Source organism: Trachypithecus francoisi, unplaced genomic scaffold (assembly GCF_009764315.1).
Source record: "Trachypithecus francoisi isolate TF-2019V2 unplaced genomic scaffold, Tfra_2.0 Lachesis_group6, whole genome shotgun sequence".
Taxonomy (NCBI): Eukaryota; Metazoa; Chordata; class Mammalia; order Primates; family Cercopithecidae; genus Trachypithecus; species Trachypithecus francoisi.
The window spans coordinates 89,219,419-89,239,632 of NW_022681471.1; the positions used below are offsets into that span (position 1 = coordinate 89,219,419).

Sequence of the window (20,214 nt, forward strand, 5' to 3'; positions counted from 1 at the left end):
GAAATGAAACCTTGTAAAGTGTCCGGCACATTGTAGGTCCTCAGTAAATAGTCAGGATTGCTATTATCAAGAAAAGAATAGGGGAACACCTGAATTACAGCCCTGTCTGTGCCAGTAGTTAGAGCTGGGTGTTCTTGAGTAAATCACTACCTCAAAATCACTTCCCTTTGCTGGGCTTGCTTTACACCAGTGGTTCTCAAAAGTGTGATTGCTGGATGAGCAAGCGGCACCAGCAGCACCTGGGAAGTTGTTGGAAGTACAAATTCTCAGGATTCACCGAGACCTAAAGCTCTAGGATGAGGACAAGTGACCCGTGTTTTAACAAGCCCTCCATGTGATTCTGATGCACATGCTCAAGTTTGAGAATCGCTGATTTATTTGCAAAATGGTCTGGCTACAATTGAATCAGCCCTTTAGGGCCCCTCTCGAATGCTGATATTCTGTGATTGTCTCTTTTGGCAGGAAGCCACATGCTGACTCCCTAGGGACAGGAACAGCCTAGAAGCAATTTCAGACTTGCTAATGTCAGGGAAATAGAGGATAACCCCCATAGAGTTCTCCCATTTTAGTCTTTGGGGTGTTTGCCCATCTTTTTTCCATATATCATCTTGTGTCCCATTTTACTAAGCCCCTGAGGCACCCCAATGTCCATCTTCTTCCCTGTTTCCCTTTCTTCCCTTTTTTTGGCCTACCCTCCTCTCATCTGTGGCATGGGTACCTCTGGGCTGGCCTGCCCTCTTCTAGGATAGGGCTGGCCATGAAGGGAAAGTGATCTGGTGACTTCGCTAACTAACCAGTATACCCTGTGTCTTACAGTGACGTGTGTGTGCAGTGGTGTCCACTCTCCCGGCATTGCAGCACCGAGAAAAGCAGCTCCATTGGCAGCATGGAGAGCCTGGAGCAACCAGGCCAAGCCACCTATGAGAGCCATCTGTTGCCTATTGACCAGAACATGTACCCTAACCAGCGTGACTCTGCCTACAGCTCCTTCTCGGCCAGCTCAAATGCTTCTGACTGTGCCCTTTCCCTCAGGCCAGAGGAGGCAGCCTCTACAGACTGCATCATGCAAGGCCCAGGGCCAACTAAGGCCCCCAGTGGCCGGCCTAATGTGGCTGAGACCTCAGGAGGTAGTCGGCGCACCAGTGGGGGCCACCTGACCCCCAGCTCTCAGATGTCATCCCGTCCACAGGAGGGACACCAGTCAGGGCCTGCCAAGGCGGTCAGGGGCCCACCACAACCTCCAGTGAGGCGGGACAGCCTTCAGGCCTCCAGAGCCCAACTTCTCAATGGAGAGCAGCGCAGGGCATCTGAGCCTGTGGTCCCCTTGCCACAGAAGGAGAAACTGAGCTTAGAGACTGTGCTACCCGCAAGGAACCCTAATAGGTTCTGTTGCCTCAGTGGGCATGACCAAGTGACAAGTGAGGGCCATCAGAACTGTGAGTTCAGTCAGTCTCCTGAATCCAGCCAACAGGGCTCTGAGCATCTACTGATGCAGGCCTCAACCAAAGCTGTTGGATCCCCAAAAGCCTGTGACAAAGCTTCCAGCACATATTCCAACCCACTCAATGAGGCTTCCGCAGAGCTAGCTAAGGCTTCTTTTGGCAGACCTCCACATCTCATAGGACCCACAGGGCATCGCCATAGTGCCCCTGAACAGCTGCTGGCATCCCACCTGCAGCACGTGCACCTTGATACCAGGGGCAGCAAAGGGATGGAGCTCCCACCCGGACAGGATGGGCACCAGTGGACTCTGTCCCCTTTGCACAGCAGCCACAAAGGGAAGAAAAGTCCATGTCCCCCTGCAGGAGGAACCCATGACCAGTCCAGCAAAGAAAGAAAGACCCGACAACTGGATGACAGGTCTTTGGTTTTGGGACACCAGAGCCAAAGCAGTCCCCCACATGGAGAGGCTGATGGACACCCCTCAGAAAAAGGTTTACTGGACCCAAATAGAACAAGCAGAGCAGGCAGTGAATTGGCCAACCAGCAACCCTCTGCCTCTGGCTCCCTTGTTCAAAAAGCCAGGGACTGTTCTTCAACCACTAAAGTAGCTGGTGGCACAGAGGCAGGTGAAGAAGGGGACAGTGAGCACAAGGAGTGCAGCCGGATGGGTGGTAGGCGAAGTGGAGGGACCCGGGGCCGCTCAATCCAAAACCGGCGGAAGAGTGAGCGTTTTGCTACCAATCTGCGTAATGAAATTCAGAGGAGGAAGGCCCAGCTCCAGAAAAGCAAGGGTCCCTTGTCACAGCTGTGTGACACTAAGGAGCCAGTGGAAGAGACCCAGGAGCCCCCAGAAACTCCTCCACTCACTGCCTCTAACACATCTCTTCTATCTTCATGTAAAAAACCTCCTAGCCCCAGAGACAAGCTCTTCAACAAAAGCATGATGCTCAGAGCTAGGTCTTCTGAGTGCCTCAGCCAAGCCCCTGAGAGCCATGAATCTAGGACAGGCTTAGAGGGACGAATAAGCCCTGGCCAGAGGCTTGGTCAGTCCTCTTTGGGCCTGAACACCTGGTGGAAAGCACCCGACCCATCCTCCTCAGACCCTGAGAAAGCACATGCTCACTGTGGAGTCCATGGAGGTCATTGGAGATGGTCTCGAGAGCATAATTCACAGCCACTTGTGGCAGTAGCCATGGAAGGCCCTTCCAACCCAGGTGACAACAAGGAATTGAAAGCTTCTACTGCTCAAGCTGGGGAGGATGCCATCCTCTTGCCTTTCGCAGACAGAAGAAAGTTCTTTGAAGAGAGTAGCAAATCCTTATCTACATCTCATTTGCCAGGTTTAACCACTCATAGCAACAAGACTTTTACCCAGAGACCAAAACCTATAGACCAAAACTTCCAGCCAGTGAGCTCCAGCTATAGGGAATTGAGGCACCATGCCGTGGACCAATCATATCATTCCGCAGACCAACCATATCATGCCACAGACCAATCATATCATTCCATGTCACCCCTTCAGTCAGAAACTCCCACTTACTCAGAATGTTTTGCAAGCAGAGGTCTAGAAAATTCCATGTGTTGTAAGCCACTACACTGTGGTGATTTTGATTACCACAGGACCTGCTCTTACTCCTGCAGTGTTCAGGGAGCTCTAGTCCATGATCCTTGCATTTATTGTTCTGGGGAAATCTGCCCTGCCTTGCTAAAGAGAAATATGATGCCAAATTGCTACAACTGCCGGTGCCACCACCACCAATGCATTCGGTGTTCAGTTTGCTATCATAATCCTCAGCACAGTACCCTCGAGGACAGCACCTTGGCACCTGGCAACACTTGGAAACCCAGGAAGCCGACAGTGCAGGTGAGGACTTGGTTCTTGGGTGGGTAACTTTCATTATTCTCTTTGAGAGGAGAAAGCTAGATAAATCATTTAAAAATATAACAATTATAATTCCTTGAAACTGTACAGCACTGGCTCCAGTAGTTGTTAGCTTAATAACCATGAACAAGATACTCAGCCACCAAAATTCCAGTTGTCTCATCTTTAGAGTTAGATAAAATAACTTTTGCTTCATAAAATGGACACACCCGAGATTTATATCCTGACTATAAAATTGATATCTGAGTGACCCAAAGCAAGTCATTCACCACACAAATTTGAAGTATGTGATTCTAAAGGGAAAAAATAATTTTCCCTCATAAAATAGCCAGTATTAAGAAGAATCTCACTACCTCATCTCTAAAATGGAGGAATACCATGGCTGCCTCATGGATCAGTTGTGAGAGTCAAATGAGATTCTGTTTATGGAGTTCTAGGCCCAGTGCATGATACAAATATCACTTATTGCCTCCCATTTTCTGCTTCAGAAGTATTTAGAGATGCAAAATTTGCAAATAGCCCCAGGCTTTGCTTTCAGAGATCTGACTAGTTGGGTTTTTAAAAAGACAAATCCTTTCCCCTTTCTCCATCCTGTCTCTGTTGGAGACCCAGGTCTAAACTGGCTGCTCTGATATCCCGGTTATGACCCATCACCATAACACAAGCCACCACCATCCCCCAGGCTACTTCTGGGAGGACTCCCTAGGTCCTTGCCCACTCACTGCCAAATTACTTCCCCATGGCATCGCTGATGCCATCTTTTGGCCAGTGCATTCAAACCAGAAGTTAATTCCTGTGTTCAGCTGTTGCATACACACTTTTGAAATGACTTAGTATCTGAATTTGCTCAGTATATATCCTTGGTTAAAAGGAACTTCAAGAGTGAAAAGAGCCTTACACAAAAGACTATGAACTCTACAATTCCTTTTACATGAAATTCTAAAACAGCTATTCTATGGGGGGAAAAAAATCCAAACACTGCTTGCCAATGGAAGGTGGTGCAAAGATTGACTGGAAAAGGGCATGAGGGAACTTGTGGGTTGGTGACAATGTTCTGTATCTTGGTAAGAGTTTGAGTTAAACATATGTACCTGTCAGAACTCAACAAATGTATAGCAAGGCTCCTAGGCAGCCAATGCACTTAGTATTTGTGCATTTCACTGGAAGTAAATTTTGCCTAAAAATGTTGTAAACAAATATCAAACTTTATTTAATATGTATGCTGAGGTGTTTTTGAAGTATACTGCTGTATTCAACTTATTTTATGTTTTCAGCATACAATCTTGTACATATTTTGTTATATTTGACCCTGAGATTTTTTAAAGCGCCGAATCCTAGCCACTCAACCACCAGGATATTTGTCCCTCAGATTTTATGTTTTTAGATGACATGATAAAGAGTATTATTTTCTTAATGTCAAGTTGAAATTCTTGATTACCACTGTATAGAAATATAATTGAATTTTGTATATTGACATTGTATCCTGCAACCTTGCCAAACTCACTTATTAGTTCTAATAGCTTTTTGGTGGATTATAAAACATTTTCTACATACACAATCATGCCATCTGCGAAAAGAATTTTGTATCTTCCTTTCTCCTGTACATGCCCTTTTCTGGAAGAGAGAAGAGCTTTATTGCACTGTTTCACCTTCAATACAATGTTTGGAGGAAATGGTAAGAGTGGACATTGTTGCTTTTTTCTTAATCTTTCACTATAAAGTTTGATGTTAGCTATAGGATTTTTGTGTAGGTGCCCTTTAATTGAGGAGCATCTCTTTTATTCTTAATTTGCTGAGCGTTTTCATCAGAAGTGGATGTTGTATTTTTTTCAAATGCTTTTTCTGTATCTGTTGAGATGATCATATAGTTTTTCTCTTTTAGTCTACTGATATGGTGAATGACATTGATTGATTTTTAAAATAAATAGAAGCCTAGCATTGCCAGGATAAATCCCACTTGGTCATGATGTGTTATCCTTTTATATGTTACTAGATTTGCTAATATTTTGTTGAGGATTTTGCCTTTACGTTTATCAAGGATTTTAGTCTATGGTTTTATTATAACATCTTTTTCTGTTTTTTTGTTTTTTTTTTATTTGTATCAAGGTAATGCTAGCCTTAAAAATGAGCTGGGATGTATTCCCTTCTCTTTTATTCAGGAGGAGTTTGTATAAAAATGTCTTCCTTAAAGGTTTGCTTGAATTCATCATTGAAGCCATCTGGGCCTGGAGGTTTTTGGTAGAAAGCTTTTTAACTACAAATTCAATTTCTTTATTAGATATGGGGACATTTAGGTCATCTATTTCTTCTTGAGTAAGCTTTAGTAGTTTGTGTCTTTCAAGAAATTTGTCCATTTCATTTACATTTTAAAATTTATGGGGATATAGTTGTTTTCAACTTACTTTAAAATGCACCAAGAATTTAAGATGGATTGGTAGATGGAGAGAGGGGCAAATAGATATATGATAAGGCAAATATATCAAAATGTTAATTGTAGAATGTAGGTGCTGGGTATATGGGTGATCACTGTGAACTTCTTTCAACATTTTTGTATGTCTGAATATATTCATAATGTTGAAAAAGAGAGGAGAGGAAATATAAAATAATGGTTTTAAGGGCACCAAAGCTGGAACCAGAATGCCTGGTTTTGAATTTCTTCCCCCGAACTTACAATGCCTAAGCTTCCCATCTAAAAGCATGGGGGTAGTAACAACACCTACTTCATAAGCTGGTTCTGGGGATTAAGTGATATAACACGTGTAAGACTCACAGCAGTGACTGCCAGATTGTAATCATCTTATAAGTGAGTTATCATCTCTTAAAGGGACATTTTGGCTTAGCTTGAGAGACTTTTGCTGGAAGAAGGACTCACAGATAGACAGTAGAAAAAGTGGGCTGAGATTGGGGGTGAGTGGGGTGGGAGAAGTGAAGAGATGACGGCTGCAGTGATGTCAGCCCAGGACCAGCAACTCTATAAGAAAAGGAGGTACGATTTGCAGGTTGCAGCAATTGGCAGCAGTAATGCATGCAGGTGAGGCTGTGCCTATACCATGCCTCTATTTTTTGTACTCTGAGGGAGGGATACCCTGGGTTCCTAATGCTTGTTAGACCAGCTAAGCAGGTCTGCTTAGAAACTAGGCATTCAGACATGTGGATGGCTGCCTAGGAGACACCACATGCCCATTTCTGCCCCTGTCATCTGAACCTTCCACTCCCACTCCACCCCTCAAGAAATGAGAAAAACTTGCAGCATGGGTTAAGATGCTCTAGCTCTGATGACTAAGGTACTTGTGGTGGTAGCTATCTGAAGTAGGGCTGAGATCCTGCTCCTAATGCCCCTGGATGAGGTTGTTGAGCTAACTGGCTCCTGTTCAGTGCTGTGAATACTGAAATCAGCATGCACTCACATCCTTCATACTTCATGCCAGCTTGTTTTGCATTCATCATCAAATTATTTCACCTACCAATTGTATGAGATAAGTTATAATAGGATCTCCCACTTTACAACTGAGTAAGCTGAGAAAGCCAAGGCTCAGAGAGGTCACACATCTAGCAAGTGGCACAGCCAGAATTTGAATAACATGACAGTAACTAGCATCTGAGTGTCTACTGGGCACCAGGATACTATTCTAGGTGCTTTACATGTATCAAGTCATTGAGTTCTCAAGCAATATTATTATCGTGATTATACTATGATATAGTTGGGGAAACTGAGGTAAAGAGAAGTTGAGTGGCTTGCCTGAGGCTACAAGTGGAAGGCAGGTGTGCAATTTGAATCCATGCTATCAAGCTCCGGAGGCCAAGCTCCTGATTGTGCTACACTGCCTCTCCATAAGCTGACTGAAAAGCCCAGGCCCTGTCTAGTGTGGCAGGGTGCCCTCTAGCAGTATCAATTCCACTGGGGCAGCAAGTTCCCATCGCAATCTCCATTTGCAGCAAGCCATGGGGATAACTGCCTATTTGGTTCAAAGGATGCAAGCAATATATCAGGAACTTATGTGGCCTAGGAAAAAAAAGTAGAGTGATACTGTGGACCTCGGAATGTGGTTGGGAGTTGGTACAGAACTTTGTTTGGTTTGGCCACTGCTGTTTACTGAGCATGTCCACAGGGCTAGACAGGGCATGGACAGGAAATCCTGGCCCCCACTGTGGTTGAACAAGTAATGGTGTCTTTGCAGGCAGGAACATCTCACAAGGGCATCGAGGCAGAGTCTAAAGTACAAGTGCTTAGAGCTGTTCTGACATGCCAGATATAGGCAGGGACTGCTCTGGTCCTTTAAATGCTGAAGAAATAAACCCCAACTTTTCCATTGCTGCTAACATCCAGAGCCTCTTATGTGCCAAGCAATGTGCTAGGAGTTCTGTCTGCATATCTTATTTATCATCACTACTGGTCACCAGATGGGAAACTGAGGTGAGGTTCAGGGAGGTAATATGAATAACCTCAAATAACACCACTATTAAGTGTCTTAGCCAGTATGACTGCACCAAGGATCTGTTTATTCTGCTTCACCAGGTGTCTTACTTCCAGTAGGGAGACCTACTGAGGCAAAGGTAATAAAATTTTGAATGGGGCTAATAATAATAGCATTGGAGAAAGAGAGAATTTGGAAGATCAGTGAATTTTAGGAAAAACTGTGCATTCCCATTGAGCTAAACTCTGAGTCTCTAGGTACGGAGTGTTGGATACAAAGTCAGAGAGAATCTGAAAGGCTAATTTGCATTCAGTTTGGAGCTAAAACAGGAAGGCAGGGACAGTTTTACAAATGGCACATATGGCTTGGTCTAGAAAAAAAAAGAGTTGCTTGGACATGGCCCTTAAGGAAAAAATGCCCAGGGTAGAGAGTCTACTCTTGTAATGTAGGGACTGTGGCACCCTACACTCATATTCCCCAGAGATGGGCCCACCTCATCCCCTGCCAGCAGATGTGGGCAGAGAAGGAGGAGCCACTGCAGTTGGAGGCGTGCCGGCATACCTGCTATCCCTCTGCCTCACCTGGGAAGAGGGTTGCTGCAGCAGGAGCTTCTGCCCTCAAAGCCCCCTCAAGTACCAGGGCTTCCAAGAAGATGCTTTCTATGTTGGAAGAGGCAGGAGGAATGAGCAGGTTCACCCAGCAGAACAAACAAAAAGACCTCCATCCCTCCATGCAGGCAAGAGCCAGGGCAAACAGCAAACATACTAAACTGGTTTTTAATGTGGTTTGGGAGGGGAGTGGAGAAAGAGGGAAACAGCATTTCTAGACCACGGTGTCCAGGTCACTAAGTGCTCCCTTAGTCTCTGCATACCTGCAGCAGTTTAGCAAGCCTCCCGACAGAAAGGCAGCCACTCCAGGTACACGTTTATCAGCCTGCATAGCAGAGTAGAGGGAACAAGCTGAGGGGGGCTAGGCCAGACACCGGCTCCTGACCTCTTCACATTTTTTAGGTCATCTAGATACCTGGCTGCTCAAAGCTTTCTCACTTATCAGGATTTTGCTTTACAGGAATTTCCTGGGGACAAGTGGAATCCAATAACAGGAAACAGGAAGACCAGCCAGTCAGGGAGGTAAGTGAGCGCTCAGGGAGTTGGGGTGAGTTGGTGCCTCTGGAGCTTCTATAGAAATTGCTAAGGTCTTTGGTTTGCTTAGTTTCCTTTGAGGAAACTGGCCTGGTATCTAGACTAAGGGCTTGATGCCATAGATATAATTCAGCCTGTCCCCCCCGGCCCCTGCACTCCTAGATAGGTGGGTACAGACCAAACTGATTGCTAGGACATTTTGGAATGTGCAAGTTTCCTCTATTAGACTGAGACCCTTGAGAGAGGACACCATACCTTGGTCATAGCTTTATTCTCTGTACCCAGCGCAGTGCCTGATACAGAGAAGTTGCTCAAGAGGTATTTGTCATTTGCTTGCCAAATGAAGAAATGGAACCTCCTCCACCGTTAAATGGGTGAAATGACACAAAAGTAATAATGCTAACTAACGTTTCTTGAACATAGTGCTCTATTCTAGACCCCATTCAAATCATTTTACAAGTATGTATTTGTCACTATGACCTTATGGAGTTGGTAATAATTAGTCTTTCCGTTTGACAGAGAGAAGAAATTGAGACACACAGAGATACATTCATTTGCCTAAAGTCCCACAGCTAATCAGTTGACTAGACCCAGGTGGTCTAGCTTCAGGGACACTATACTACATTACAGTGTTTCTCTGAAATGGTTCTTTCACTGATTCGTCAGTGAAATAAGAGGACTTTATTGAAAACCTAGTATAGGTCCTGCCTTTTTCTGGGCAAGGTGAGAAATACGAGCAAAAGAGCAGCAGGAAGCACAGTGCCTGCCCACAGCTTGAGCAGGGAAGACTGACCCATACAAAGCTAAATGGCAGTAATAATAAATTACCACTTGCCAAACAACCTATGTGCTGCAAGCCGAGTTATACGTACTATGTTATGCTTTATCTTCCCGACAACTCTGTCAGGTAGGTATGATTATAACTGGGGCGGTGGGTCTCAAACTTGAGTGTGCAATTGAAACACAGATAAACAGTTGGACCCACCTGCGCCCTGAGAGTGATTCAGTAAGGGGGGAGTGGAGCTCAAAACCTGTAACTCTAATAGGTTCTAAGAGCATCTGGGTGATGCTGATGCAGCTGGTCCTGGGATCCAGTTTGAGAATTGCCAACTCAGATAAAGGATCACAGTCAGAGAGCCTAAGGAATCTACTCAAGGTCTCACAGCTAGTAAAGGGATAAGCTATGAATTAAGCCCAGCTTTTTCTTTCTCACACAAGTTGACAGAAGATGAAACCCTGTCAAATACAGGGCTTAAGAAGCACCTGGCACCTGGTAAGGGGCAGTACGTGGTAACTATTATTGTACACTATTTAAGTTCATTGGAGGGTAAAAACAGCTGAAGGTTGGCAGCTGCAGGAGGAAAGGCCCATAGAGGAAACTAAGCGGGGTGTGTTGGAGGAATAATCCCCACCAGGTAAGTTCTGGCCTTGGAGTCACTTCTGCCTGGGTTCAAAGCCAGGTTCTTCTGTTCACTAACCATGTGGCCTTGGCAAGTGCCTACCTGCCTGCCTCTCTCCCTCTCTCTCTTTCTCTTCCCCCCTTATTTGTAAAATGGGATAAGAGTATCTATCTCAAATGTTTGTTGTTATGAGGACTAAATGAATTAATATATATGTAAAGCATTTAGAGCAAAACCTGACACCATAAACTCTCAGGAAATGTTATCTGTAATGAGGAGGAAAAAGAACAGCAGCAGCAGAGAAGAAAGGTGAGTAGTGAAGCACTGGACCAGCCTAGGCAGGCCTTGACCAGCCTAGGTAGACCAGCCTAGGTAAACCTAGGTAGGATCATAAACATGGGAGCAATGAAAGGTTACTATCAGGTAAGTGACATGATAAATGTGGCCCTTTAGGCAACTTTGCAGTGTTTGCAGCCTAAGTGGGTTGAAGAGAGACCAATTAGAGAAGGTGATCTGGGCATGACAGAATGTGGCCCTGGATTGGGGAGGTAGAGGTGTGATAGAAATGGAGCAGAAGGGATAGATAAATATGTGTGATATTTGGGGGAGGGGAGTTTGTTTATTGTGAAAACAATATTACAGGAAATTAAAAATAGAAGAAATGGCCGGGCGTGTGGCTCAAGCCTGTAATCCCAGCACTTTGGGAGGCCGAGATGGGCGAATCACAAGGTCAGGAGATCGAGACCATCCTGGCTAACACGGTGAAATTCCCGTCTCTACTAAAGAATACAAAAAAAAAAAAAAAAAAAAAAAAAACTAGCCGGGCGAGGTGGCGGGCGCCTGTAGTCCCAGCTACTCGGGAGGCTGAGGCAGGAGAATGGTGTAAACCCAGGAGGCGGAGCTTGCAGTGAGCTGAGATCTGGCCATTGCGCTCCAGCCCGGGCGACAGAGCGAGACTCTGTCTCAAAAAAAATAAAAATAAAAATAGAAGAAAAAAATAACCTTACTGTTACCACCTTAACACCCTGGTTATTTTCATTTCCCTGTCAGCTTTATCTGTAGGTATAGAGATTTTTCTAAGCATGATTATAATAACCATGTAGATGTAATTTTGTGTGCCCTGCTTCTCTTTCCTCTCTAAGCATTACTTGGTAAACAATTTTTCATGTTGCTATGCAGGCTTCCTCAAGTCATAATTTTTAATGGTTGTATAATATTTCACCAGCTTAATGTGCTCTAATTTGCTTAATCATTCCCAAATTGTTGAGTAAATAGGTTGTTTCCAATTTCTTGCTATTATAAAGTAATGCAGCAGAAACATTTTGAGTCGCTATAGCTTTTTTCTCATTTTGAATTATCTCATTAAAAACAATTATGTGGAGTTGGGATTACTAGTGCAAAGAATATGAACATTCTTATGGTTCTTCATAGATTTTACCAATCTGTTTTCCCCACGAGATGTTTCACATGCCATTAGCAATATATGAGAATACCAGTTTTCCAAAATTATGTCGCCATTGAAAATTTTCTTTTTCTAATGCCATACAGTTTAATGGGACCTATTATAATTTAAGTTTGCTTACTTTGATCATTCTAGTTGAATATTTTGTGTGTCTAATTAATATATTAATATCTGTATTGCTTCTCATGTGAATTATCTGTTCAGATTATTTGCTCACAAATATGTGACACCTTTTGAGGGCAAAGTAGAGAAAACTTGGTGACTAGAACTTGAGGAGAAAAAAGGAAATATATTTTAGCCAAGCATGATAGTGCACATCTGTAGTCCTACTGCTCAGGAGGCTGAGGTGGGAGGATCACTTGAGCCCAGGAGTTCGAGGCGGTAGTGAGCTGTGATCACACGACTACATTGCATCCTGGGTGACAGAGCAAGACCCAGTCTCAAAAAAAAAAAAAAAAAAAAAAAAAGATAAAAAATAACTCTGAGCCCCAGTGACTTGGAGAAAGTTATTGGCATATATGGGGCAGTTGAGAAGAGGAGCTGGTTTGGTGAAGATGCTGCTAAGTTTGAATTGGGATATGTTGTATTTGAAGTTAGTGGAAGAGACAAGTTGAGGCTTTTAAGGCTTGTCAAGCACCCAGCCAGGGGACAGGATGAGGAAGAAGAATCAACAAAGGAAACTGAAGGGTCAAGCAGCTAAAGTAGTAGAAGGAGAAATCTGCCAGTGTGGAAGATAAGCAGATGACTGTTAATGTCCTTAACAGTTTGGAATTACAAGTGACCTTCAAGAAAGCAAATTCAGTAAAGCTGTGGGCATAGAAAATAGATGCCATGGTGGTCTGTAAGGGGGAAGCATTAAGAGAAGAAATGCAAGCAGCTTTACACATCACAAATTTACCTGTTTTAAGTGTACAATTCAATGATTTTTACTAAATTTACAGTGATGTATAATCATCACCACAATCTAGTTTTAGAGCATTTCTATCACCCTTAAAAAAACCCCTCATGCCCATTAGCCATTGCTTTCCATTCCCACTCTCAACCTCAAGCAACCACTAATCTACTTTCTGTCTTTATAGATCTTCCTTTTCTGTGCACTCCATATGACTCAAATCACACAATATGTGGTCTTTTATGCCTGACTCCTTTCACTTAGCATAATGTTTAGCAGTTCATCCATATATCAGTACTTCATTCCTTTTTATTTCCAAATAATATTCCATTGTATGGATGCATCATATTTTGTTTACTAGTCCTTCCACTAATGGATTGTTGGGTTGTTTTAACTTTTTGGCTATTGTGAATATTACTGCCATGAACATTCATGTACAAGTTTCTGTGTAGATTTATGTTTTTAATTCTCTTTGGTACATATTTAAGAGTGAAATTGCTGGGCCAAGCGGTAACTTTATTGTTTAACTTTTTGAGGAACTGCCCATTCTCTAAAGCAACTGCACCATTTTTTTTTTTTTTTTTTTTTTTTTTTGAGACGGAGTCTCGCTCTGCCGCCCAGGCTGGAGTGCAGTGGCCGGGTCTCAGCTCACTGCAAGCTCCGCCTCCTGGGTTTACACCATTCTCCTGCCTCAGCCTCCCAAGCAGCTGGGACTACAGGCGCCCGCCATGTCGCCGGCTAGTTTTTTTGTATTTTTTAGTAGAGACGGGGTTTCACCATGTTAGCCAGGATGGTCTCGATCTCCTGACCTCGTGATCCGCCCGTCTCGGCCTCCCAAAGTGCTGGGATTACAGGCTTGAGCCACCGCGCCCGGCCGCAACTGCACCATTTTACATTCCCACCAGCAAAAGAGAGTTCCAGTTTCTTTGGCTAATTTTAATACAATGATTAATTGTTACTGTGTGATTTTTAAAATGTTTAAAAAGGGGCCCTTTTTAAACGGTAGCTCACACCTGTAATCTCAACACTTTGGGAGACTGAAGCGGGCAGATTCCTTAAGGTCAGAAATTCAAGACCAGCTTGGCCAACATGGTGAAACCCTGTCTCTACTAAAACTATAAAAATTAGCCGGGCATGGTGGCAGGTGCCTGTAATCCCAGCTACTCAGGAGGCTGAGGCAGGAGAATTGCTTGAATCCGGGAGGCGGACGTTGCAGTGAGCCAAGATTGTGATACTGCACTCCAGCCTGGGCAACAGAGCAAGACTCTGTCTCAAAAGAAAAAAAAAATGTTTAAAAAGGAAGATGTTTAAAAATAATAAATTAGTTAGGAAAAGTAAAGAGAGAAATAGGATGATAGAGGGAGCAATTGGGTTTAATTTAGTGGTTCTCAAAATGTGGCCCCAGGCCCAGCAACCTCAGTATCACCTGAGAACTTGTTAGAAATGCGCATTCTCAGGCTATACTCAGACCTACTGATTCAGAAAGTAAGGATGTGGCCCAGCAATCTCTGTTTTAACAAGCCCTCCAGGCAATTCTGACACAAGCTAAGTTTCAGAACCACCAGTTTGAATGAAGCTTCAGTCAGAATCTAGAAAACTGGATTAAGTTTAAAACAGAAAGGAAAGCTCAGTAGAAAAGGAAGAAGTATTGACACTGAAGATGGAAGAGGCAGGTCCCAATTGAAGGTCTCAGGAAACATGAGAAGGACTAGGAAATGTCTAGGGCATAGATGACATCTGCAAGGAGAAATCCTGATAGAGTTTCCCCTCACACCTTCCCCCACCACCACACACACAAATTTTAACATTTACTATGTTATTTCTGTCACAATTGGAATCATGGGTGTAGGTGGAAAAATCAAATGTATATTCTTAAGCCACTCTCTTTGCCTGGAAGCCTGCAATGAATTGATAATTTCAGGTAGTTATACTCTTAGTCGTCTTCCTCCACTGTTATTTGGTTTTCTGCAAAGAGAATGTAAAAATTTTAATATTAGCAGGAGGGAGAAAAATAGTGAGTAGATCTACTGGGAGAAAAAGCTACATCACTGTGATATATTTAAAAGCCAAAATAAGTTATTTTCTGGATTATCTCTCTTGGTTTTCTGTACCTATGATTGCCTGCTGTGACCCTTTCCCTTTTCTTTCACTTTGCACAGAACTGTAGAATGTGTAGGGTGTTTTTATATGCATGATCACAGTTAATCCTCACAACAACACTGAGGTTAAGCCTTATTTTTCCCATTTTACTGATGAGGAAGCCAAGACTCAGGAAAGGTATTATACTATTAACAGCAGCAACAACAGGTATAATAGCTAACATTTATTGAGTGTGTTTATTCTGTGTCAGACACTGTTGTAAGCATTTCACATGAATTATTTTATTTATTATTTATAATGACCCCATGAGAGCATTACTGTTTATTGACCCAGTTTTGCAGTTGAGGAAATTGACTCACAAAGAGATTAAAGTAACTTGCCCCAGGTCAAACAGGCATCTGACTTCAGAGCCCATTACTACAGGGATTATACAGCAAGTAAGTGACCAAACTAGAGCTCTACTTAGGATTTTACATTCTCAGCCTAGGGTTCTCTTCCTTCCCTTTGTCACATCACATCAGGAGCAGAGTGTGAAATACCCAGTACAGATTTCCTATGTACTGATTGAGTGAAAGAATATGGGTAATTCAGAGTTGAATCTGATTTCATTAGGAAGAGTACACTTTTCAGGAAGCCTTTACTACCTAAGAAGAATGCAACCTTCAGGGGCTCAGAGGATTTGTCATAAGTATAACTAAGTGAATTTAAATACTTAGGTATTAATTTAACACCAGGCACACAAAACTTATTCAAAGAAAATTATAAAACTCTAACGGGAGAAATAATATGAATAAATGCATAGCATATACTTTGCTTTAATTTAGGAAGACTAAATATAGTAATGATTACAATTATCCCTAAGTTTAATGTGTAGACATAATGTACTCCAATTAGAGTCACCATGGGATACTTTATAGAACTTGTCAAATTTATAGTAAAATTTATCTGGAAGAATAAGTAAGTGGGCAGAAATACCAAATAGTACATTTATTTTAAAAGTTAATGATTAGACTTACCCTATCAGATTTTAAAACCTGTCATAAAGCAACAATTATCAAAACCACATGATAGTGGGTTAAAAAAAGTCAAGCAGTGAAATTAAAAAAGAGCTTCTAGAAACAGACTCAAGCTATTTTAAGAATATAAAACACATTGGAAGCAACCCTGAACTGGGGAAAGCATTACTATTTCTTTAAAAACTGTTGGGAATTTTAGATATCAATATGGAGAATAATTAACTTAGATTCATAGCACATACTGTACAGAAAGTGGACCAGTAGAATCGCATATTTATTCCAGCTGTGGATGGAAGATAAATTTGTGTCTGTTAAATGGAGGATATCATCAGAGACAAGATCGATGGATTCAAATATATAAAAGTTGGTGGTTGGGGGGAAAGCCTTTGTACAACAAAATGTAATAAAAAGCTAAGCAACAGAATGAGGGAAATGTCCGGGATCAGCATCACTCACAACAGTTGCCTGTCCAGAAAATATATATAAAAAATGGGTAGAGATGTAGAAAGTCAGCTTTCAGATTTAGCTTCATAAGTGGGTAAGGAAAATGAACAGGCAATTTGCACATGAGGCAATAAAGGGAGTGAAATCATTGCATGGAAAAGTACCACCTCTCTAGCAATTAAAGAAGTACAAATAGAAGCAACTTCAAGGCATCATAATCTGCTTATTAAATCATCAACAATAAAAAAATCAATAAATAGAAATTGTAAAATGCTACCCTTGGCAAGGCTGTGAGGAAACATGTGTTTCTGGAAACAGTATAAATTGGTTTAGTCTTCCTAGAGGGCAATCTAGAAAAATGTGACAAGAGTATGTGTTTCTGGGTTTAGTCTTACTAGAGGACAATCTGGAAATATGTGTTCATATTATTTGGTCTAGAATACCCCCAAGGAAATAACCTAAAAGGGAAAAAATAATTTATTTAAAGATGTTCATAGTAGTGCTTATATAACCATGGAAAGAGTTTACCAATCTAATATATCATCATCTTGGAACAAAATAGAATAGCCACTAACAGTGACAGGTATACAAATGTTAGGTCTTTCCCAGAAATGAGTGGCTGTAATATTAACAAAAAATAAATAATAAATATGGCCGGGTGCGGTGGCTCACGCCTGGAATCCCAGCACTTTGGGAGGCCGAGGCAGGTGGATCACAAGGTTAGGAGATCCAGACCATCCTGGCTAACACGGTGAAACCCTGTCTCTACTAAAAATACAAAAAATTAGCCGGGTGTGGTGGCGGATGCCTGTAGTCCCAGCTACTCGGGAGGCTGAGGCAGGAGAATGGCGTGAACCTGGGAGGCGGAGCTTGCAGTGAGCCGAGATCGCGCCACTGCACTCCAGCCTGGGTGAGAGAGTGAGACTCCATCTCAAAATAATAATAAGAAGAAGAAGAAGAAGAAGAAGTATGAAACCACATGTTGAATCTGATAGTAGCGATACACAAAGAAAATTCAGGAAGGAATCTGGTAAAATGTAAATAGCTGGATATGAATGTACATGGTGTTCTTTAGGTACATGTCAAGTTGTTGGAATTTATAAATAAAAAGAAAATCTGAAGAAGAGGCGGCCCATGTTGGTTTGATATAGGCCTGAGAAGTTAAAGATCAAGGGCTTTGTAAAAAATTCCCCTACCAATGACAGACAATGCTATTTAACAGACATGCTTAATCTCACTGCTAGCTAGAATTTGGTTTGCTGGAATTCTCCATCCACTAGCACTTTTGGTTACTTAAATCCACGAGAACTTTGACATCACCAGACCTCTACGAATCTCCAAATTTGTCACCACCACTACAACATAGTACCCCCTCGCACACACCCCCACCAATAAAAATTTTATTTTCTGCCTCAGAAGCATCCCTTTCTTAAGGCTTTTCCATTTCCCTTCATTTCTATCACTAGCACTAGTTTGCATTTCAGTGCCATTATTCACAAAGAAGCACATTTTCTCTCTACCACAGTGACTGCATATGTATGTATTACTTGACAACAAATATAGATTGGGGTCACTGGAGAGAAGGAGCTAAGCTTCACCTGGGACAGCCCCAATAAAGCAAGGACTTCTCTGATTTCTTCACGGTACACTTTGCATCAGCCTCCTGAGGACTAGAGAAGGTTCAGGGCAAGTACTGCCACTTGCGTTTGTTGTTGCCAAGCTAATTGTTCATTACTGGAATTTCTGTGGACCCAGGGGCAAGCAGGGGTGGCAGCAACAAGCTCTCTGGGTCCTTCTCCCCTCCCAGTATATCCTCCTTGTGCCTTACTTCCTGGATCTTGCAAATATTTCCTTCAGCAATAACCTGGGAGTGTCTGTTTCTCTTGGAGCAGTCTTACACGGCTGCTGAGGGAAGGGAAAGGCGAGAGGCTTTGGACCTGTGTGCTGTTGCTACTGAGATTCTGGAATGCCAAGTTATTGTGGTGAGCTTAAAAATAAAGTTTCCAAACAAGGAACTTCAAAAGGGCGGAGGAAGAGGTAGGAGGAGATTTTTCAATCTCTGCAAATACTGGTTTTCATTTTCAATTCCTATTAGGCAAAAAATATATATATTTTAACAAAAAGGCAAAATCTATTCTTCAGAAGAAAAGGCAACCCATGGAAGAGGAAAAGAGATGAACAACCCTCGTCTTGGCAGGCAATTTGCTTTTGTTTTTGAGATATAGTCTCCTTGCTGATGTCAACAAACCCCTTTCTCATAGTTTGCTTTCATGCTTCCTCTCCTTTCCTCAGCTAGGAGCTAAAGCCTTCATGGACACCTGAGGATGAATGTAGCGCAAGTACCTTTTGCTCTACCCCAGGAGTCCTTGCTTCCCTGCGATTCTCTCTCAGAGACAGACAAGGCAGGTCTGGACACTGCGCTTTTTAGTAGCTGGGAAAATGATTTATCCTTTTTAAGCCTCAGTAGTCTCATCTGCAAACTGATAATAATGGTTGTTGTGAAGATTAATGGAAATACATACATGAAAGTACCTAACACGGGGCCCAACACTTAGCAAGAAGTAAGAAACCAGAGTAGTTGGCTGGGTATGGTGGCTCATGCCTGTAATCCCAGCACTTTGGGAGGCCAGGTGGATAGATCACTTGAGGTCAGGAGTTTGAGACCAACCTGGCCAACATAGCAAAAACCAGTTTCTACTAAAAATACAAAAATTAGCCGGGCATGGTGGCACAGGGGAGGCTGAGGCATGAGAATCACTTGAACCTGGGAGGCGGAGGTTGCAGTCAGCCAAGATGGTACCACTGCACTCCAGACTGGGCAAGATACTGTCTCGAAAAAAAAAAAAAAAAAAAAAGGAAAGAAACCAAGTAGTTCCTTTTCCTTAATGAAGCTCCTTGCCCTCCACTCCAAGAAAGAATCCTTACTTGGTCTCAAAGCAGAGTTGCAAATTTCTGTACATTTAGGAGGCCTGATCCCCTTGAAAATAGAAGCCAACCAATATCCTTGGCTTGAGGCTGACACCCTTCAGTGGAAGCCTCCCTTTCCCCATCACCATTTTGCTTCAATTGTTAAAGCCAGGAAGACAGGAGCAATATCAGTTTTGCTCCCCTTTGATCTGGTCATCTTGCACAGTGTAATATTCAGCAAGGATTTGTTGAAGGAATGACTAATACGCACATTGGCCCAGATGATCCCATTAAGGGTAGCCCTTCCCCTTCTGGAGTTGGTCTCCTTCTGCCCGCTCGAAGTAAGTGACTCTGCAAGTCTCAGGCTGCCCCAACACAGGGCAGGTGAGTGGGAGGGCAGTGCTTTTAAAATGAGGGCTGACACAGAGAATAGCAATTCCCAAGTTGCCTTGTGCCCAGTACCTCCAGATAGGGCCACAGTGCCATGACTTGGGGCACCAGATGTCCCTAGAAGGGCATGTTCTTTTCTTCCAACTGTTTCTGGAGTTTATTACCGGGGTGGGGTGGGTGGGAGGGATTTTTTAAGGCTAACACACATAGTTAGTACTTAAACAAGACACCTTTGAATATCCAGTCCTTTTGATTGTCACGCTACTCTTAAGCCTAAACTTGCCTTTTATTGTATCTGCCTTTTTAGTAGATAAGAAAAGTGAGTGAATGAGTCCAGGCTGAAAATCCTTAGTAAACTAGGGCCTCCTGGCTAGTCAGCCGTGTGGTTGGGCTGAGACTTGAGGTCTCCTGGTTTCTTGGCTATTGAGCAGGGTTGAACATTCATCAGGGAGTGCAGTCCAATTCTTTTGATGGGAACAAGGAGCAGGGCTGAAGCATACAGCTGTGAAGGCAACTTTCCATGTTCCTAGCATCATTTCTAGGTCCTTTTTACATAGTTCATCCTCAAGACTGCTTATTTGTAAGATAGGTATTTTGTTGAAAGTGAGGTAAGTGAAATACCTTGCTCAAGGTTATACAGCTTTTGAGTTATAGAGCCAGATTTTTAAATTTTATTGAAATTCAGACCCAAGTCTTTCTAACACTGTGTTCTTTTCTATTG

The 20,214-nt window shown here is 42.8% G+C and overlaps 1 protein-coding gene across 4 annotated transcripts in view; it reads left to right on the top strand.

Moving 5' to 3' along the window:
• The window catches only part of SHROOM4 (shroom family member 4), a 127,305-nt gene that overhangs the window by 66,415 nt on the left and 40,676 nt on the right, over positions 1-20,214 (top strand). For all 4 annotated transcript variants that reach the window (XR_004434728.1, XR_004434729.1, XM_033200959.1 and 1 more), the window contains exons 3-4: positions 817-3,307; positions 8,809-8,870. Coding sequence is in view for 2 of the 4 variants with exons in the window: in XM_033200959.1 (XP_033056850.1) it covers positions 817-3,307; positions 8,809-8,870 (2,553 nt within the window). In the remaining 2 variants the exon portion in view is untranslated. The remainder of the gene's footprint in view (positions 1-816; positions 3,308-8,808; positions 8,871-20,214) is intronic.